Source organism: Phaethon lepturus, unplaced genomic scaffold (assembly GCF_000687285.1).
Source record: "Phaethon lepturus isolate BGI_N335 unplaced genomic scaffold, ASM68728v1 scaffold13437, whole genome shotgun sequence".
Taxonomy (NCBI): domain Eukaryota; kingdom Metazoa; phylum Chordata; class Aves; order Phaethontiformes; family Phaethontidae; genus Phaethon; species Phaethon lepturus.
Window position 1 is genome coordinate 38,624 of NW_010552595.1, and position 20,691 is coordinate 59,314.

General features: G+C 49.5%; 1 protein-coding gene across 3 annotated transcripts; it reads left to right on the forward strand.

The window, feature by feature from the left end:
• Nucleotides 1-7,645: 7,645 nt before the first annotated feature.
• Nucleotides 7,646-19,211, forward strand: FHL1 (four and a half LIM domains 1). Of its 3 annotated transcripts, none has more exons than XM_010291266.1 (6): nucleotides 7,646-7,682; nucleotides 15,817-15,998; nucleotides 16,680-16,857; nucleotides 17,347-17,516; nucleotides 18,092-18,278; nucleotides 19,057-19,211. In XM_010291266.1, exons 2-6 carry the CDS (start codon nucleotides 15,843-15,845, stop codon nucleotides 19,209-19,211), a joined length of 846 nt encoding a protein of 281 aa, XP_010289568.1. In that variant the 5' UTR covers nucleotides 7,646-7,682; nucleotides 15,817-15,842. The 3 variants fall into 3 exon arrangements, with proteins under 3 accessions (XP_010289568.1, XP_010289566.1, XP_010289567.1); XM_010291264.1 differs by lacking the exon at nucleotides 7,646-7,682 and adding an exon at nucleotides 7,855-7,962 and having other exon boundaries at nucleotides 19,054-19,211; XM_010291265.1 differs by lacking the exon at nucleotides 7,646-7,682 and adding an exon at nucleotides 7,855-7,962.
• Nucleotides 19,212-20,691: the final 1,480 nt, after the last annotated feature.

The following is a 20,691-nucleotide window of genomic DNA, read 5'->3' on the forward strand; positions in this document are numbered from 1 at the left end:
TCCCCAGACTGTCCTGGAGCATGTCCCCTGGCATGGCCAGCAAATGCCCATGTGATGTGGTGCCAAAAAAGCAGTCGTGAATTTGAAGTCACTCCAAGGTGAAGGGTTTTCCCTTCTGCCCTTGGTGGTGGTGGTGCAATGTAGCCCAGCCTGGCTGAGCCTTTGTTGTAAGTGTCAGGGTGTGAGGAAGCTGACCTCTTCTTCCATTTTAAAATGCACTTTTCTGAAGTCGGAAGTTAAATCAAACCCTCCCAATGCAGAGGTTTCTGAGAATAACTTTTGTGACTAATCCAACCCCATAGGCCTCACTGGAGGCGACTTTGCAGCTTGGTTTTTCCTTGTAAAGAATGCCCAGCATATGTCCTGACAATTAGTCAGAGTGCCCAAAAATACCCGTCAGCCCTGCAAGCTGATCTCCGTCGGCTCTTGGAGCCGAGACAGGCACAGGGTTATGCACTATGGGGCTTTGGGAAAGGTTATTTTTAAAATGGCCACATAACAAGAGTGATTTGGTCCTTTCAGCCATCAGCACTGTCTAACAACTGAAGGTGTAGATAGCCAAATGGTAATCTTGCTCGAGGTGACTGTCCCATGCCTCGGGTAATGGGCTGGTTGTCCTGCTAAACCCATACACTAGGGTTGGCTCCTACCAGCTCTAAATCAGTGCTCAGGGCATGGCCCCGGAGCCTGTGCCAAGTTTGGGCAGTGCTTTGATGGTGTGCTGGATGCCAGGGAGTCTTCCCAACGAGCATGCCAATGCTCAGAAGGGCATGTCCTTCTCATTGAAGCGGTGGCCTGTGTTTGCCCTTAGCCAAGCAGCGTGCTTCTGCCCAGCCCTTTTCTGAGAAGCTTTTGCTTTACCTATCTCTGACCATCTGAGCTGAAGTTTTCTATCCTCAGTGTCTCCCAGGTGCGCTGTTTCTGGAGGATGTTTTGCCAGAATCAGTCCATGCACAAACAGCCCTTTCTACTCCCCTGAAAATAAAGCTCTTAAAGAGTCAACAGCAAGGCTCCTTGGTCTTTTGCAGAACACGGCTTGTGTGGGGTTTTGGCTTGGCCCACTGTGCTGTGGGGGCAGAGGAAGGAGGTCTGCAGAACTGCCCAGCAGCTTCCCTGGCACATGATGTTTTGCTAGAAAACATCATGCCAAAAGCGTTCCCAGCCTTCAGAGGAGGCAAGGAAGAGCTCAGGCATAGCCTGCAGCGCCCGTCTTGCAAGTCTTCCCTGCTGCCGGGTCCCGCTGAATGGACACAAGAGGGTGGCAGGGCTACTAGTAAATGCACGTGGGGGATGCTGGAGAGCACGTGTGGTGTAGCTGATGTCTGAGTAGCTGCTAATTTCTGACTTGTGGGTAGATTTCCAGGGGAGGTGAATGACCCAGCTTTCAAGCAGTGATGCAAACTAATAGTTGAACTTCCTTCCATGCTCTCCACAGTGAGCTGTTTAACTTCACTGGGGAAGAGCATCGCTCAGCCAGCTGCCGTGCCTATGAGAAGTAATTGAAAGTAATTAGGAGTGCAGAGAGCGTAATGGAGGTTGTGAAATATTATTTCAGTGATGGCTCACTAACAACTTGGTGAAGCTCCGACATTAGCATTTATTGTGTGAGTATGGTAGGATTATATTGCTGTGAGTGTTCATCAGACCGCATCTTTCCTGGAAAAGACTGCCATGCTGCCTGGCTGGGATCAGTGTGATATTTATTTGACAGGGACTTAGTAACTTTTCTCAGCTCTGAAGCCAGGGCTAAGCCATGGGGGGAAGGCTGTGACTTGCAAACCTTTGTCTCATGTTTGACTCCACTGGTCGTTCCCCCTCCACGTGATTGCATCTAAACCTGAACAAAGACAGACCCCTGCAGTTGACCAAGATAGCCCTGCGGAGTTCCGCTGTCCTATGCATGAAGCTTCGGGGTAATAACTTGGGGAATAACTCAGTTGTGGTGCAGCTCGTTTGGCCCCAGGGAGGGCTCCTCCAAGGACCGCATCAGCCCGAGTGGAAGTGCTGTTGGTAACTGAGGGGCCTCACGCCCCTGCCGCCGCTGAGGGCACAGCGCTGTGTAGCTGCAGCCAAAGCTCTGGGCATTGTGGTGAGCAGAAACCCCAGAGCTCCTCATGGGAGCTCAGAATGCAGGGGCCTGGCTGGCGTGGGTGAGAGCGTGGCACCGCTGGGGGCTCCGAGATGCTAACCTGGAGATCTTCCCTGCTGCTCCTGTGTCACCGGACACGCAGGCTGCTTCCCCCGTGCCTGCTGGCTCGTCTTCCCTGGTAAACACCCCATGCCTTATTCTTGCACCTTTGTCTGCTTTTGTGGTAAATGAACTTGCAAGAAACAGCTGATTTCTGCTCCTCTCAGGGCAGGTGACCTCTGAGGAGGACTTCAGATTTGGCTGTAGTGCATTGAGGCTGCTTTGCTCAAACTGGGCACTGATGGGTGCATCTGTGCACGACTCTGCCCTAAGGCTGCTGGGAAGGAAGCGGTGAATGCTGTGTTTGAGGCTTTTTAGCCCAGTTACGGGTTTGACGTGCTTACAAGGCATCTGAATCAGACCAGTCTTGGCAGTACATGTGGATCTTTCCCCCAAGAAGAGCAAAGGCAGTCTTTGTCTCCCCTTAGGGTTCGCTGATGTGCCCACATGTTCTGACCTGTTGTTTCCACCTTGCAGTTCAGGCAAGGGGGTTGTGGGCAGCCTGCTGAGCCTCCCAATCTGCTGCCTGCACACTCACAGCTCCCCTCTGCAGACTGAGTTGAGGCAGAAGGACATGGGAGACGGAGCTGGAAAGAGAAACACAGCCCAGGTTTAACCTAGTGCATTTAAGACTAACACAGTTGTCTTCCTAAGAGATTAAAAAAAAAAAATCTTCAGACTTTTGGAACTGACCCTTTTTGAGCTTGTACTGAAGGTCTAAATCTAACTGTAGGGACCACAGCAGGCACTCAGCATCCCTGCTTCTGGAAGATATAAGTCTTGGCATCTTATCTGTAATACAGCAAAGAGCCACAGGGAGGAGGGAGCAGGGATAGGAAGAAATGGACTTTCTTGTGCAGTTGATTCAAAGCCAGCCCTATGCAGCAGCTAATACTGCTGGACCCTCTTCTCACCCCCGTCCTCTCTTGAGCCTGTATGTCCTGGGGCTGCTGCCATGGGTCTGTATGGTGCCTATGCCCCACCACACTGCGGCTTCTGCTCTCCAACCCTCACATAGCCAGGAGTGGGGACAGGAGTCGAACAAAGCTTTGGGTCTACAAAGCAGCTCTTGATTTATGTGGAGATGCTTGCCCCAGGCCTTGGTGTCACTTGGCTTTCAGCAGCAGCCAGAGGTCTGCCATGTCAGCAACAGGTGATGGGAAGGAGTGCCAGTCTGGAGCGTGTGGAGGAGAGCTGCAGAGCAGATGGCAGCAGGGAAATAAATTTGGAGCTGCCACGGGAATAGTGTTGGAGACAGTCCAGCCTGTGGATGGAGGCAGATGGGAAAAACCTCATTTATATCTCTTCCAAGTTTTGCTATTTTTCAGATGCCTTTATTTCTAGCTCTGTTATCTCTTCACCATTCTTTCCTGTCTGTTACTATATCCTCATCCTTATTTTTTTTCCTCTCTTCTTATCCTTCCGCCTTTTCCCCCTTTTGTTTCTACTCACACTGTATCTGAGTTCATGAAGGGTTACCCAGCCTGTGTCTACTTCCTTATAAATCTATTCCTAGTTTCTGTAGCCCTACCTCCACAGCTGACTCTCAAAGCTTCCCTTGGCACTGAAAGGCTCAGCACACAGATCTGAGCCAGCTGTGGGCTAGAGTTCAGCACGGAAAAAAGGAAAACACCCTGTGTGCCTTTGCCATGTGCTGCCCATTTACTTCTCAACTGTCCTGGCTGGTATGTTCGTCCCCTCTATCGCTATAGTGATATTCTTGCTGGTTTTGCTCTGAATGTGGGTACATCCCGTGTGAACCAGGGTGTCTCTGTCTTGCGTTCATGTGAGTACCCGCAGGATGCTTCAAGGGTGCAGAGGCGCATCCTTGTATGCCGAACAGGGGAACTGAGCCAGGTTTGAGTCTTCTGAAGCATTTTTGTGATACTTCAAAGAGAAACTGGTTTTAAACTGGACTGGCTTTTTGAAAGGACTAGGTGGCAACTTCCCATTTTGGTTGAGGTGTGATTGTGGGTGGCACGCGGGGTCCCTGGCTGGGGGCAGAGCAGGGGCCATCTCCTGGCAGCCCTCTCTGGAGGGTCTCCAAACACTGTCCTGCAGTGCCTTTCACCAGCGTGGAGCCAGTGCTGGGAGCAGGAAGCACACAAGATACTGAGTCCTTGGGGAGTTGGATCAGCCCCAGGTGTCAGTCCTGGACCCCAGACCTGCCCGGCATTTCTGTGGCAGTGGGGCTGCTGCCTTCCCTGTCCTGCTGATGGACCAGCTGCAAGCATGAAGGTAGATTCTTTCTTGGAGAGCGCGGTATTTGTGTCTTCTCTCCTCTTAAATCCAGCTCCTTTATTGCTTGGCTTCCTGCAAACTCTCTTTAGCAAAAAAACACCTCAAATGTTTAAAAAAAATTTTTTTAATTCATTTCTGCCTCAGAAGAACCAAGGGAAGTTTAACTGGGGTCTGCAATAGGTTGGGCAGAAGGAGTGCTCTCTGCTGTGGGAGAACACACATTGCATGCAAGGCAAGAGTGAAAGAAACCCCCCCCTGAATGTGCTGTGCTGTTACTTGCAAAGAAGGAAGTGTTGGTGCAAATGGTGGGTGGGAGCAAACCTGGGTGTGGAGCACTAACCCCCGTGCTGCCTGAGGCAGCCCTGACTGATGGGACCATGCTGGTCCTGTACCACCGCAGCAGCAGCTCGAGCCAGAGTGGGAGCGTGGAGCGAGTCCAGCGCCTGCCTGCACGGCAGGAAGGGTAGGGAGCAATATGGGGCTCTTTTTTTATGGGGAGCCCAGTGAATGGCTAGCGTGCTTTTCTATGCAGGTTTACTGCGCATTGCTAAGCAGTGTGTATGGAAGCAGAAAGTACAGCGTTACACTCTAAGAGGTGGACAGGTGCTCCCCTCCTGCTCGTATTTACTGCTGCCCGCTTCTTTCTTTGATGACAGTGACTAATAGTTCATCAATGCCTGGGCTATACTGGCTCTATTTAGGACTTTCTGCCTCTTGAGTGACAGCAGGATGTGTAAGCAAGCTGAGACACACAGACATTTTCTGGCAGGATTGTTAGGGCAAGAAAATACTCTGGAAACCACAATGTGAATCATTTGTCTATCCCAGTGGATGACACTATGCCACAGCCATGCCTCCTTGCAGTCAGACCTGTGTGGTGGGGTCAGTGTGTCCAGACCAGCTCCCTGAAGTCCTGAAAACCTACAGGACAGGTTTAACATCAAAAACATGAAAACCCAAGCCTGCATGCCCTGCTGTGCACTCGCCGACATGTTTGTAGCACCCTTTTCTCTGGGACCCGTGGCCACATGGTGCCTGGCTAGCACCCTCTCCTTCCTGGGCGTTTCTGCTCCCTGCTGTATTTCACAGGGTAATGATGTCCCTCCTCAGCACTTATGCTATGCCTTGCACCACTGGTGTGTTTAATCACCTGGGTTTGTGGGGAAAAAGAGGGACTGGGGCAGGAAATGGGAATTGTCCAAGGTCATACGGCTAAAACCAGCCAAGAAACCAAGAGCAGCCCTGTCCTCTCAGCAAGGGTTGTTCCTCAGCCCATCCCTGCTGCGTTGGCGCACAGGGGCACAAATGCAAACAAAATGGCCTTTATTACAGGCTGCTCTGGGGGATCACTGGAGGCTTTGCAATGTGAGCTGTGCCATGCAATGCTGCTCCAGGGAGTTTCACAGTGAAGCTTCACGGGCATCAGCAGGGCTGGGTCTTCCTCCTGTGTTTTGGCCAAGCTTTCTTCTCACCTACTCCAGCCCCTGCCTGTTGTCATGCTGCATGTGTCATGCACACGTGCATTTGTGCACATGAAATGTTTTGATGGCCAAGTGTCCGTCCCTGCTCTCCACATGCTTCTGCCATACTGTCAAACCGCTTCTGAATTGCAGCTGCCTTTGGGGTGGGACATGGCAGCTGCTGACATTGTAGAGCAATGCTATTCTGCCTTTTGGGACAGAGAGCAAAGGTTACTGTTTCTGATTGAAATATGAGGGTATTCTGGAGGAAGTGGGAAATGATTGCTGAGCGGGAGAGTGCCAGCGCTTTGTGTAGAAAGGAGTGAGAATGGTTAACGGTGCAAACTCTACGTGCATTGCCAAAAATGAACTCACGTCTGTAAATATTACACTGCGCACAGCAAGATTAGCACAGGAAAATACCAGTTGTTAGGGTTCCTGTTACCATCTGAATTATGCAAACAATTTGCTTGAGTTTATAGATGAGCTGGGGCAGAATAACGTTGGCGTTTTCCTAGCCAAAGTATTTCACTGTGCTAGTATTTTAGCATGTTTCCCAGCCTCAATTTGCTACGCAAGTGGGTCCATGCTTTGCTCTTTTGAGACAGTATGCTGTCAAGTGAGGCTTTTTCCAGGCTGTGTTGGAAACTCAGATGTCAAGATGCTGGTTTGATGCTGACCTTGCACGTGTGCTACCTGGGAGCTCTGAGATGGATGCAAAGGCCCCGGGGGTCACTGAGCCTGGCGCCGGGGCTGGAGGCTGTGTGCGCCCTGCCGTTTGTGTGTTTGAGGAGCTCTTGGGACCTCTGCAAGTGGGAAGCAGAGGTGTTCCTGGCTGTAGCAGGGCCACCTCAGGCTGAAGATGCCAATTGCTGTTTGGAGGCCAGACACCACCATGATGGGCTCCGTGAAAGGAATGATAAACATTGGCTCTTCCCAGTGGCTGTCAGAGAGGTTAACTGACTTTCCCACGGCCATGCAGTCAGTCAGTGTCGAGGCAGGATTAGCAGCTGGGCATCCCTGGCCCCCGGCCCTGATCGTGCGCCATTGCTGCTGATTGCATAACTCTCAGTGATCGTGCGGCCGTGGAGCTGCTGCAGCCTGTGCGTCCCCACCAAAGCAAGCCCTGAACCAGAGCTCCCTCCGCTCCTTGTTGTGACTTCGGTGGAAATAAGTCAGTTGGAGCCGTGGAGCTGAGATCTTCCAGGGAGCTTTGTGGACACCTGAGTGAACAGCCAGTGCTCTCTGGATGTGGGAATGAGCCCAGCCATGCTGTTTGATGCTACAGAAGCCCCATAATCATGAAACCTGGCTTTCTAAGTGCTGTTCTTCAGGGACTTGCTCACTTTGAACAATTAATGCCTTGAGCTTCCTTAAGAGAAAAACTGGAGGAGGACCAGGTATGGTAATTTTACTGGCAGTTAAACTTCAACGTGACCTTCATGTTGAAGGCAAGTCTAAGGTCCCCCATGAAGTTATCTTCTGTTACCTCTGTGGGCTCTCAGCTGGGTCCCCAGTGGTACAACCCATGTCCTTTCTGGGCCCTACAGCCAGAGGACAGCCCCTTGCCGGTTCCTGGGACTGTAACCCCTCCGGCCCCCATGGGGCTGTGATCCACCCCTTCCCTTCAGCAATGGCAGTGCAGAATTAACGTCGGGTCTGTAATTTAGCTCAAGACTGTTATGAGACACAATCTAGCTCTAAAGCCAAGGCCAAATAGTACTAGCATGGGGTCAAGTTCCTGAGGCACACTCTGCCTTTGGGACTAATTTGGGTGCTGAGTAGCCGGGCAGGTATTTACATGTTGCCTACAGAGACCTAGAGGTCTTTGGATCCTATTCTTCTCCCTCGGATCACCTAAAATGGTAAGAATTTTCAAGGGGGATTAAGGTTGTGATCTCTGGGGAGGGGAGTGGACATCTGGTAGGAGTCCTGTCCGTATTAATAGCCTCCGTTTAAATGTATGTTATCAAACGGGGCAGCTCCTAATCAGCCAAGAGACTGTGAACTCTATTACCTAAGGGGCTGCTGCTGACTTTGTGCTGCTAATCATGGCTTTCCACAGGCACACAGGTAAAGTGGACGTGCTGCCGGGTGCTGTGGGAGAAGCCCTGTGTGTGCAATGCCTGGTAAATGGGGAGGCAGTTTTTGCTAACAGGCCCCTGCATCAGACAAATAACTCATCTGAATGCAGTCTTAACCCTCCGCAATCTGCAGCTGTAACTAATGATGGCAAATGGGCTTATAACCAGTGTGGGGGTCTGGCACTGGGAGCGCAGTGGTGGTGCCCCACATATTTTGTAAAATGCGTTGGATGGCAAGTGCTTTTGTATCTACTGCTGTGGGAAGGCTAGTGCTCAGCTGTTAATTTGAGGAAGACTGGGTGAAAATGGGGGATGATGCTCCTCCTTGCAGCAAGCTTGCTATGCCAGTTACTGCAGTCAGCATGCAGAAGCCCTGCCTGTAAACCCAGATGGTTTTCTCTGCTCTGGTGGGAAGTTTGTGGTTCCTCCCTCTTCTCTATGTTTGTCTTGTAGCTCAAACAGGCTGACCCTTGCCAGTGACAGGAAAATGTTAACGCTTTTCCTTCCCATTAACACTGGCAGGAATCTTGAGACCATGTTTTGCATGTCCCCCATGGCATGCAGATGAGTTGTGTCTTCCCATTTGTGACTAAACTCCTCTAGCCCTCCAATTACAGACAATTGAAAGCGCTTTGGGATTTTTAAAAGCTTGTCCAATTCTCTGGAGTTAATCATGTTTGTGTGTGTCCAGCATCTATTTACAAGCACAACGTACAATGGCAGTGCTATTGCACCTCTTGATGAGACAAAACCCAAGGAGTGCACGTGCCTGGGGAGAGGGTGTCAAGTTTGGGGCACAGCTCCCGTGGGCATCAAACTGAGCTGCCACACACCAGGAGCCAGGGGACAGTGTTGCTCATGGGACTTGGTTGGGAACATAGAGCCTCTTCAAAACTGGGGAGGACAGTCACAGCATGCTGTTCACCATCATGCTCAGCCTCCCAGGACAGGGCACGACCATGTAACTGCTTAGGATTTGCTTGTGTGACGCAGATATACATTACGCAAGGTACCTGTCTGAGGAAAATCTGACTTCTATGGTTTCATTTTTAAACATCTCAAAGGTGTTTAAAAAGAACAATTCATTCAATTAAAAAGTAAGAAGACATTTATTTTTTAACTTCAGTGCATGAGACTGATGCTGTAGCATCCTTTCATTATACTTCCCACTGTATCTTTCTTTTCGTTCTCATCTTCCTCAGGGAGGTGTTCTCAGGGGCAAGGACCAATGGCTTTGATGTTGTGCTGTAATATAAAATGTTGAAGTGTCTTCTGAGCAGATGCTGCAGTCGGAGTGCTGTCACACACAAGTCACAGCACAGCATCTGCTCCCACACCCTGCAGGGAGACCCACTCTCCGGGACAGATGCAGTGGGGTGCAGTGGGCTGCTGTAGTGCCTGCCCTGGTGGGTGAATTCCCTGCAGCAGGAGAAAGACTCACGTTTGGCTCTTGGGTGTATCTGGGCATGAGAAGGGCAGCCAGCTACAGAGGTGGGGGCAGATCTGTGCATAGCTGGGAACATCGTTGAGAAGTCTCAAAGGTCAAAGCTTAAGGCAGCTGCAGAGTGACTTAACTACTGGACAGGACTCTCTTGCTCTACCTGATTTGGATTGTTTTGAAAGGTTTGAACTTCACTGCTTAAACTCTGCCTAAGTGCTCACACTTACTCTAGGCAGTGATGCTTTGCACACTGGAGCCTTATTAGCCTTAGCTGAGTTCTGTATTAAGTGCAAAAGCAAACCCTGGGGGAAGTGTTTGCAGGGCTGGAGCAGTGTGTTTTTTAAAAGCACGTCCCTTCTTCCCTGGGGAACTGTGAAGATTTAATAATGATTGGGATGTGCTCAGACATGGTGGCAATAGGACCGTAGGGAATGTTTTGGCAACCGCCTGAGGAACTTGGAGCTGTTCTTGTTCTAAATAAAGACGCTTCCATTTTATCAACAGTCTAATTTTTGAATTATAGAGTATGAGACTCGCACGTGCCCCAGCCTGGCAGTGGGAGAGCACAGCTCTCCACTCCTGACTGCCAGCTCCCCCAGCAAAAATGACCGGCAAGTGATTTCTTTCTTTCCTTGTTGTCTAAGGCAGTGTGCCAGTGACCTTGAGGTGCAGTCCTGAGTGCTGCATTTCAGATTAAGGGGACCCTTCTTTTAAGAGTATTCCCTGGTATTTATAGCAAACCATGCGACATTGCATAGAGAAATGCTGAGGATAGTAACTCAGGTGACAGACCACGGACTGCCAGGTTCTGAGCTGAAATAGGAAGGTGTAGACAATACCTGCTGGTATGGGGGCTGTGTGTGCTCAGTCTGCTGAGAAAAATCAAACTGATGGAGACTCAAAAAGCAATTGCTTCTTTCTTTCTATATTGCCATAGAGTATGCATTGTGCAAAGGACAGAGGGTTAACACCTTCAGCCTCATCTTCTTTCCTAAGCAGCAGAATAGTCTCTAAGGTTTAAGTGAAGTTTCCCTGGTTGTTTTTAGAGACCACACTTCAAGTTCTTCCTTGGTGGTTTATCACATTTAAACATATTCCCCAGAGACATTAACACATATCCTGTGCTAAGTGCTTTGCTTATCAGCTATGTTTCAGCCCCCTTTGCAGAGTGCTTTGGTTGCATTTGTTTTGCAAACCACTGTGGTGCTGCATTGCAGTCGCCTGAACTGGGAATAACCAGCCCAGGAGCCATGGGGGACAGGAACAGACAGGAGAGGCATGGGGTTGTGTTAATGCAATAGCTTTTGTGGGGTGGCATTCCTTAAGTCTATACCCTCCTTTCCATCTTAAAGCTTGCCATGCTGTAGGATACAGACATAGCCCTGACTGTGACCACTAGCTGGGACAGCCCCGTGACTGCTCCACAGCATGATGTCAGCATGACTTGGGGTGTGTGGAAGCTGGCGGAGCCCAAACATTTAAGATCTTCATTTGAAAGATGGAAGGCATGGTTGTCCAAGGACTGAGGGGCTGCTCTTGAAAAGCAAGTGGCTAACTGGCACCTCTGTGGTCAGGTAAATGTTAGGGTTGAATTCCAGCGGGTCTTTGTGCCAAATACCCTGATACTTGAGAAGGGCACTGGTCTGGCCAGCCGCCCTAAAGCTGTAGCCAACTCCGTTAGGGAGCTACATTTAGACAGCACCCTGCCAGGGTTGGTGGGAGAGGGACACCTTGCTTAAAGGGGGGTTCATTTCTGGGAGTGTTGCTGTTTTTTTTCTTGAGCTCTTATTTTTATTGAGGGTCCTCTAGGCTATTTAAGGATGGGCATGTGCTGCACTTACCCCTCTCCTCATCAGCCTGAGCTCTCTCTTCTCACCTGCCTCTCTGCAGCAGAAATCTCTCTGGATGTCAGCCTGGGCGAGAGAACAGTTCCAGTCTGTTCATACTTTTCCTCTGTCTTCTAAATCCAGTGCTGTAGCCCCAGAGTCAAGCTGAAATGGGGTTTGGATCAGTGCATGTCCTCAGTGTATGTGATTCTCCCGGGGTTAAACAGGAGACACTTGACCAGGCTGTCAGCGCAGAGACGCTGCAAACGTACAGCCAAAGAAACTGTGTTCAGTTCAGAAACTTCCAAGCTAAAACACGTCTGCGTACTGCTGCTGTTTTAAGTGTACCACCGAAATGAAGCACACAGGTACAGCACTCCCTAAACTAACCACTAAAACCAGGCGTGCTTGCATTGAGCACCGGGTTTGACATTGCTGTAGCATGGCTATGCCACTGGTGTGAAACCCTACTGTGTGCTCAACAGCTGCTGCACAGCTTGCACAAGGAAGCTATGCAGTGTGCACTAAAATAAATGCCCCAAGGAAGAGTGAGGAGGATTCATGATTCCAGTGTGTCCTTAGTTTCATGATTTGCCTATTTTCCAGACAGAAAAGACAGGCCAGGGTTAATACACCTGGAAGCTCTGGGAAGTTAAGCTGTGGAGACGTGGTGCAGCTGGAGGGTGGACAGGGTATTAAGGAGATAAACATCTCCAAAACCATGATCTGCTGCCAACCAGGCTCTAGAAGGTGTATTTCTTTTTTTTCGGAGCACAACAAATATCTGTTCTGTCTACTTTCTGTGAGAGGGGACAGGACAGCTTTGGGGAGCAGCAGTAGGATACTAAATGCTTTTTCCCCTGGTTAGCAGAGCTCTTAAGTCTCCATGGACATTTGCTATACTCTGGGAAAATGATCTGGTGGTCTCAGCACAGCTTCTACCAGCTGCTTTCAGGGCTCTTGTGCACCAGCTCCTGGGTGGGCTGCTCCCGTGGGAGGGTTGTAGGAGATGGTCTGGCTGATGGTGGCCTCTCAGCATGCCATGGGTGAGCAGAAACCATGAGCAGCCAGCACGTTTGCTGGGACAACGTGGTCAGTGCATCTTCATTGCAGGCAAGGGGATAGATCAGGGATGATACCGCTGAGGGCAGAAAGCTCCTGGAAAAGCTGGAAGCAAATTAATGCCCTGGCCTATGGATGAGAGGGGCTTTTTGGTTCATGAGATGGCACAAGGTAGGCAGAAGCTGGCATGTCTGCATGTACAGCCCAGCTCCTGGGGCTGCCAGGCCCAGTGTTAATTGTCTGTGGAGCTCCAAGGCTGCTGTGATAAATTGGTGTCTCACATTAGCACATGATGCGTTATATGGGAACACAGGATTATGTTACTCCCTGAACCATATGTTCATGATTACATCTTCTGTTTGAAAGCAACCCTAAACCTGAGATCAGGAACGTTTCAATACCGTTTGCCCTGGTCTCCGTGCAATTGCATTTCTTCTAAATTAAACTCACTTGCTTGGTAAAGCTCTGTAGAGCTGGCTGTGGCTCACATAGTTTCCACATTTCCCAGCTGTTTATTTGTTTCATTTACTTGAACCGGTACAAACACAAGCCTTGGCGTAGTTGTCAGCAGGACATGGCCGTCTCCTGACCTTGGCAAGGCGATATTTCCAGACCTCAGTCCCCACAGAGTGCAATTCCTGCCAGCTCGGCCTCCAGCCTGCTTCTGTAAGTTTTAGGGGAAAGGGAAGGGTGTGAACCTGGCCCCCACCTCTGCTGCAGCCTCCCTGTGCGATGCTCCTCTCCAGGACTATCTGTCTTGCCTTCTGGAAGAGAAATGCTCCAGCTTGTTCTGGCCTGCAGTTATCGAAAGGGTGACAAAGAGGAGGCAGTGAAATGACTCTTGCATTTTAAAATCTGCAAAGTAACAGCGTGAGTCCCATCTCCTGTGTCCTGTTCCGGTTCCTTCTTGGCTTGCAGATGGTACTGGAGAAAATCAGCTCCTTTGTGACCAGTGCCCACAGCATCTTCCACTGCCACCCATCCAGCAGCTTCCTGAACCCAGAGATGAGGCAGAAGAAGAGCTCTGAAATAATGGCAAAACATACATTTGCAGGCAAGCACCTCCTTGGGCTTTGCACCTGGCTGTGTCGGGGCTGCTTGTGCTGTGCTGCCAACAGCATGTTACTCTCAAAGAAAAAGAAATTTGGTCAGCAAAAGGAGGCAGTGAAGGCAGAAGCCACCCCTCACCTCTTGCTGCGGTGCCTGGGCTTGCCGGGCAGGGCTGTGCCCGGGTCAGGACCCGCTGGGTTTGGTGTGTGCTCATCTGGCGAGGTGCGCTTGCACTGGTGCCTCTGCTGCAAAGCCCCATATTCACAAAGGCGGCAGCAACGATCCCTCGGCCCCGGTGGGCTCCTGTGCCGGCGTGGGGTTTTCTCGTTCTGGCAGGTTGGGTCATGCGGTTGATGGTAAATCTAGAATTACTGGGGTGGGCAGGTGTCCAAGGAAAAGCTGTGTAAACAGGTCCTCGTGTCCTAACAACACAGTGGTCCTATCCACACAGCATCCCACAGCCAGGGGTGAGCCTGATGAGGTCCCACCGACCCCCCCGGCTGCGAGGGCACAGCCGGGAATGACGCGCCCTCTCTACATCCCAAAAACTCCCAAGCCCTGTTGGAGTTTATAAAGGTTCTGTGCTGGAGCTTGGAGCAGGACGGCTGGACCAGGAGGCTGTTGTGCTGCTGAGCTCTGCCAGGAGCAGGCAGCAAGCACCTCCAGGGCTTGGTGGGGTGGTCCGAGGTGAGGCTACACGATGGAGGTGCTAATGGCCTCCACCACCTCACAGCAGGAAGCAGCAGCAATTTATATTGCCTGACCGCGTCCTCTTCTCTTTCTTGCTCTGTGCTGGCACTGCAGCTCTATCAGGAAAAGAATAATTAAATTTCCTCTTGGCAGCCCCCATTGCCAAACCGCTGCTGCATCCCCCGTCTGTTGCTGATGGTGCAGAAGGTTCAAGGCTGCGTCCCAGGCTGTTGGCTGTGCAGGGGAAACGGGGGTCTGCAGGGCAGGGACATGAGCAGCAGGGGCAGAGACGGAGCTGCCTTTCTGGGACTTCATGGGCATGCATAACCCTGCCAGAGCTTTTGCAGCCCCTGCAGGAGCATTGTTGGCTTCCCCTGAGGAAGGACATCGGGGAAATGGAGGGAGCCGATAGCAGGGGTGGTCTGGGAGGCTGGGACTGGGCGTGCAGGCTGCGAGGAGGTGTCTGGGGAGGAAGCATGAGCGAGCACTCTCTGGCCGAAGTGGAAAATCCTCTGGTCAAGAGCCCCCACACCCACTGATGTGCTGGCTCCCTGGCCGTGGTGGAACATCATGCTTTGGCAGAGCCCTGCTGGCGTGAACCGAAGCAGTTTCTTTACATGTAGGGAGATCTTTTCTTTTTTTTTTTTTTTTGTTTCTTTATGACTTTATATGTGAAAGCTTGGTGAAAAGACGCAGCTGGAAGCTGCACAACTACCCAGCACAAAAGGCCTCGGAGGGCTGCAGCTGGCTGAGGGCTTAGGCTGGAAACATGGAAACTATTCTGCTCCGCTCATGGTTGGCGGCGATTTCTGCGCACAAATTATGCGGCACTGCAGCCAGGACCTCGCTGAGGCCCGCAGTGGGCCTGGCCATAATGAACCAAGTGGCTCTCAGTGAGTGATTAGGTATCATTATCCGTGCTTGATGTGGAATATGTAAATAAAAGTCTAGTATCCTTCCTCTTAAGAAGGGGATGGGGAAGGAAAGGCTGGCGTGGGACTCTGCTCTCCTTGCCAGCAACTGCTCCCAGAGCAAAGCAAAGTTTGCAGCGCTGCCCTCGCAGCGGGTTGGACCCCAGCAGGCAGAGCGCTGCGTTTCTGTGCTTGGCCAGAGCCCATCCTGCCTCTCGCTAGGCAGAAATCTAACATTCGTATCTTAGATGGCTGTTAAGGGAACTGAAAATATTTGTGTTACTAATACATTGTTGATGCTAACTGCAGCGGCAAACACAGTGCTTCCAGGCGGCAGGACGGCCGCTGCCCTTGCTGAGCTCCAGAGCACAGCCAGCAGTCGGCCCACATGGGTTTATACTGTAGCCCACACTCTTCTGAGATTTCGTGTTCTTTCTTTCTCTGTATCCTAATGGCAATTCGTGACCTGGGAGGGGACGTCTAAGCTGCCGTTTTTAGCAGGTGTACGAGTCTGTGATTGCTGTGACCCACCCTAGGTTGTATACTGCACCCAGCTTCTCCGAATGTGATGGTTCCCCTAACCTACACCCTAAAGGCAAAGCTGGCGGGAGCTGGAAAATGCCAGTGCAGTTGGTAGAGAGCTGTTGTGTTTTATAAACCACTGACTGCTTGACAGAAAAATTCCCCTAACAGTGCCGGTACCAAAGCTGCTTTCTCTACCAACAAGCCCTCAAGGAGCGTGACACCACCATGTGCTCATTGCTGAGCCAGCTTCCTGGTACTTTCTATTTGCACAGACTGAAGAAGCTGGAGCAGTTATCAGGGCTTCAGGTGCTGTAACGTCACCCTCTTTCCTCTTGCAGGGCCTGGCAGTTACACTGTGGGCACCATGTCGGAGCGCTTTGACTGCCACTACTGCCGTGACCCGCTCCAAGGGAAGAAGTACGTGCAGAAAGAGGGCCGCCACTGCTGCGTCAAGTGCTTCGAGAAGTTCTGTGCCAACACCTGCATTGAGTGCAAGAAACCCATCGGAGCTGACTCCAAGGTGAGCACTGAGCAGTTAAATGGGTGACAAGAAGACAGGCAAATGGTGATTTCCCTCCCATTTGTTTTCCCGCCTCTGGTCTGTTTGTGAGCTTCCGTGTGAAAACTGGTTCTCTTGTGAGTCCTCTGGGTGAGGGCCCAAGGCTCTGGGGCACCGCCGCAGGGATGGTCACGATGGGCTGCTTTTGCACAGGAGCTGTTTTCAGGATCTAGATTCAGCCATATCAACTGCCGCAAACGCTGAATTGTGCTGAAGAGAGCCCCCCATCTTGTGGGCAAAGCACTCGGGAACCTAGGGTCTGATTTTTGTTAGTTTGTCAAATGTTTATTGCTTCATGTTTATGGCAATAATATACACCTGACCTAGAGGGAACTTGACAACCACAGAAGCCCACACTTAGAGAGCTTCAAATCTCAAAGCTGTTTGTTTAAAGCATCTTTTGCTACCCTGAAAGTCCAAAATGAATGCGATTCTGATTAAGCCCTTTCTGTCACCGAGTTTGGTTAAATGTCCTTCCCTTAACTGCCTGCAGACAAGCTGCACCTCGAACTACTGAATGCAGACATGCTTGGGAATTAACAAATCTATCCTTTACTGCCAAGGCTGAGACAGTAGCTTGGTTTTCGGGCTGCTCAGCAAGAGAGAAGGGCCTATTGCTCACTCCGCTTCTGTTCCTTTCAGGAGCTACATTTCAAGAACCGTTACTGGCATGACAACTGCTTCCGCTGCTTCAAGTGCTACACATCCTTGGTCAACGAACCCTTCATGCTGAGGGAGAACAACAAGGTTTGGTGTAGCAACTGCACTGCCACTGAGGATGCACCCAGGTGTAAGGGCTGCTTCAAGCCTATTATTGCAGGTACGGGTGCCAGTGATGTGGATACGACTGCTGAGTTCTGCTCTAGGGCAAAACCATGGCGGTTCATCAAGCTGTGGAGGCTGCAGTTAGGGGTATGGGCATCATAGTGGAAGGCTGGAGCACCGCAAAATGGTGCAAGTTTTGACTGTCACTCTCACCTGCTCATTTTATGCAAGTGTTGAAAGGCTGCTTTGCAGTTAACCCTCAAATGGACTGTTCACCATTTCTACCAAAAGCTTTGCTCTGTAAATCAAGGTCCTCTTCTCAGAAAGCTCAGGCACCTGTCTGACAAATGTTGTAAGAAAATCTAGAAGGCCCTGGCTAAAGTCAGATACAGAAATTAACAGCTCATCCCTTGTCCATGTTACAATTGAAGTGCTGGGCATAGGTATGGACAGGTCTTGCCTACAGGTATGTTACGTTGCAGAGGGTGGGGAATTTGTCCCAAGCCTGAAATCCCACATAACAAGTTGTTTCTGTCTGTTGCAGGAGACCAAAATGTTGAGTACAAGAAGATGGTCTGGCATAAGGACTGTTTCACTTGCAGCCAGTGCAAGCAAGTGATTGGATCAGGGAGCTTCTTCCCCAAGGGTGATGACTTCTACTGTGTCTCCTGCCATGAGCATAAGTTTGCCAAGACCTGTGCTAAATGCAAGAATGTAAGTCCTTCCACTTTGCACAGGCAGCTGCCAGAACTAGCCCTCACATGTCATTTGAAAGTTACAAGAGTAAACCAGTAGACAGGTCATGCTGGAGCTGTACCCGACGCTTATGTTCTTTCCTTGCGATACTGGTGCAAACAGCTGGTGGTGTAATAATGCGAGCGCGCTAACGGTCCTGGCACTTTCCAGTACCCAAGCAGGGGCTGTAGGGGTATCTGATGGCAGCTGTGCCGAAACCAAGCGGGCACCGGCCTTGCACTTGCTTCGGGGTTAGTTTAAGCACTCTAGTAGGTATTGTGTATTCAAGCAGTAAAACAATGTTTTATAAAACAGCAGTTTTACAACTTTTGCACGTTTAGTGTAGAATTGCAATTGCTGCAGGTAAAATAAACTATGAAAGCTCCAGGCATGCAGGAATTCAGGCTAGAGGAACTCAAATGCTGCACCATTTTAATGCAAACTTTCAAGAGATCCTCTCCATGACAAAGCCCTCCTACCCTACACCCCATGCCTGTATCACCTCTCTTCCTCACTACCGATTCTGAAACGCATCTATGCTCTTTGCCTTGTAGCCCATCACTTCTGGAGGACTCACTTACCAGGAACAGCCTTGGCATTCAGAGTGTTTCATTTGCTCCAACTGCAAGAAGCAACTGGGTGGGAAGCGCTTCACAGCTGTCGAGGATCAGTTTTACTGTGTTGAATGCTACAAGGAGTGTGTTGCCAAGAAGTGTGCTGGCTGCAAGAATCCTATTACAGGTATGTTGGATTAAATGCAGCTCAAGGGCAGTGGGTGCTTAAGGTGGGAACAGCAATCCTGAGAGACATGCAGCTCAGAGGGCGCCCACAGCAGAAGCAGGTCTAGCAGCCCAATCCCAGCAATTTACATGTGATCTAACTATAAGCCACATGCTCTTGCTGGACGGAGTAACGGAGTCAGTAACTGAGCTCTTCACCCTTTGCACGCCTCAAATTTACCTCCTTCAAAACTTCCACAACTAGAACTGTTCCCACCTACATCTTAATCTGGGAACCTTAAGTCTAGAAAGAGCAGTGTTGTATTGCCTCAAAGTGACATTGGCTTTGCTTCCGACGTATTTTACGTGTAACAGCCCTGAAATGTGGGCACTATCCTGCCACTCCCAGGAGACTTGCATTCCATTCTGCATTTTAGAGCATGGATCTGAGCCTGTGAAACCATGTAGGGTGTTTAGCCCAACCTGTTCTTGCTCTACATCTTGAGCTTTCCTTCGGCTTGATTGTTTACTGGAGAAGGGATCCAAGGGAAAAAGCTTATTGCAGAGACAAGCCACACAAGCCTTATGCTAAGCTGCCTCTTTCTCTAAGAGCAGTAATACTGAGCAGCAAACAATATGGCTCAGTTGCAGTTTTGGCCGGTATTTTAGACGTACAAATATGGTCTGCAAGACTACAGAAGTACAGGAGGCAGTAAGAATGGGATCTGCTGTTTGGTGGGCTAACCCAGCCAAGGGAAAAGCTACTATCGCCGTCCTATAATTGTTTTCTCTCCTAGCAGGATTTGGAAGAGGAACCAGTGTGGTTAACTACGAAGATGAATCCTGGCATGATTATTGTTTCAAATGCACAAAGTGTGCCCGTGGTCTGGCCAACAAGCGCTTTGTTTGCCATAACGGAAAAATTTACTGTGCTGAGTGTCCCAAACGACTGTAAGGAACAGACAGCCACTGCTGTAAAATGGATTTTAGAGCCCTGCTTTCCAAAACAGTCCTGGTAAAGGAGCAGGTTTTTGCATGTTAAGACTTTTAACTTCTTTCCATTTTAGTATAAAAACTTAAGTAGCCACAATATACTGGGTTTGACTTTTGAAGCTCTTGCAGTACAAAAGCATGTAGTGTTGCAAAAAATCTAACTTTGCTTCCAAGTAACTCATAGTGTAAAGGCTTGAAATGCCGTTAGATCCAGCATTAGAGCACCACGTACTATATAATCCACGTGTGGCTTAAACTAAAACAAAGCTAGTTTTAAACTTGTCTGGTATACATTTAAGCTTGGCACTTACTTAAATGAGGGAGGTTTGACAAGGCGTGCACCTCAGAAAGAGAGATGCAAAGATTGCACCTGGGATCAGAGAGTTCATTATTATGCTTTTACAAGTGCAGGTACATTACACATATCCCACCAACCATTAATAGCAGCACAATAATAAATACCTTAGCTTACCCCACACCACGAAACTGCAGCAAGTGTATGGAATGGCTTCATCTTATAACAAGGTTTCGCCAGTATGATTTAGCTTTAGTTAAGTTTCCATAAACTTGTTTTAGTCTTGATTTCCGCATGGTTTGCCCAAAAGTTTTGCTCATCAGCTCTTTCTACATCATTGTTTAAATGACGCTGTCTATGTACAATTATTAATCCATTAACAAGAATTAAATCTTTCAACGACAACAAAATGCACATGCATTTAGAAGTGAAGTGCCTTAAAAATAGCTCAGACAATGATAGCTCTCCTGTCATGTCAGTGTATGTTTTACGACCTAATAAAGATGAGACTAGTGCCTGCTTGGAGTCCTACAGTCTGGAAAATTGTTTTTTCATTTTGCCCTCTTACACAATTGACACCTTTTACAGCTGAGCTACTGCAATCGAGTCTACATTGATACTGGCAAAGCAGAATCAGCTGTTCTGCCATAGTGCCCTTAAATAGCTGAGGACCAAAGCAACAATTTCCAGAAACTAATTAATTTTTTTAATATATAACTGACACTGGACCATCTGCCAAGAACAGCCTGTGTGAAAAAGCCCTTTGGAGAACAGATGTAGAGCCGCAGTCCATACACAGATCTACTACTACCCTTCAGCAACCTGAATGCTGGTTTAAGGTTTTTTTTTCACAGCAGTGGTTGATACCATACAGAAGTATTGGATGCTGCTCCAGTCCTTCCCTTTCGTTCACAAAAGAAAGAACAAAAGGATAAGAACAAAGAACCCTCGCAAGAAAAACAAAAGGCAGCATCTTGCTGTATTCTTGATGGTCGGTCACTCACCGCTAGAACATAAAGACACTGGTGCTACAAGTAAAAGGCAGAGGCTTGCAGTGAAAAGCAAGTTAAAGAATTCAACAGTTATGAACATGTCGTCAGCATGTACAAACACGGCTGGCTCCAAAGGTGTTTGTTAGTACAAATAC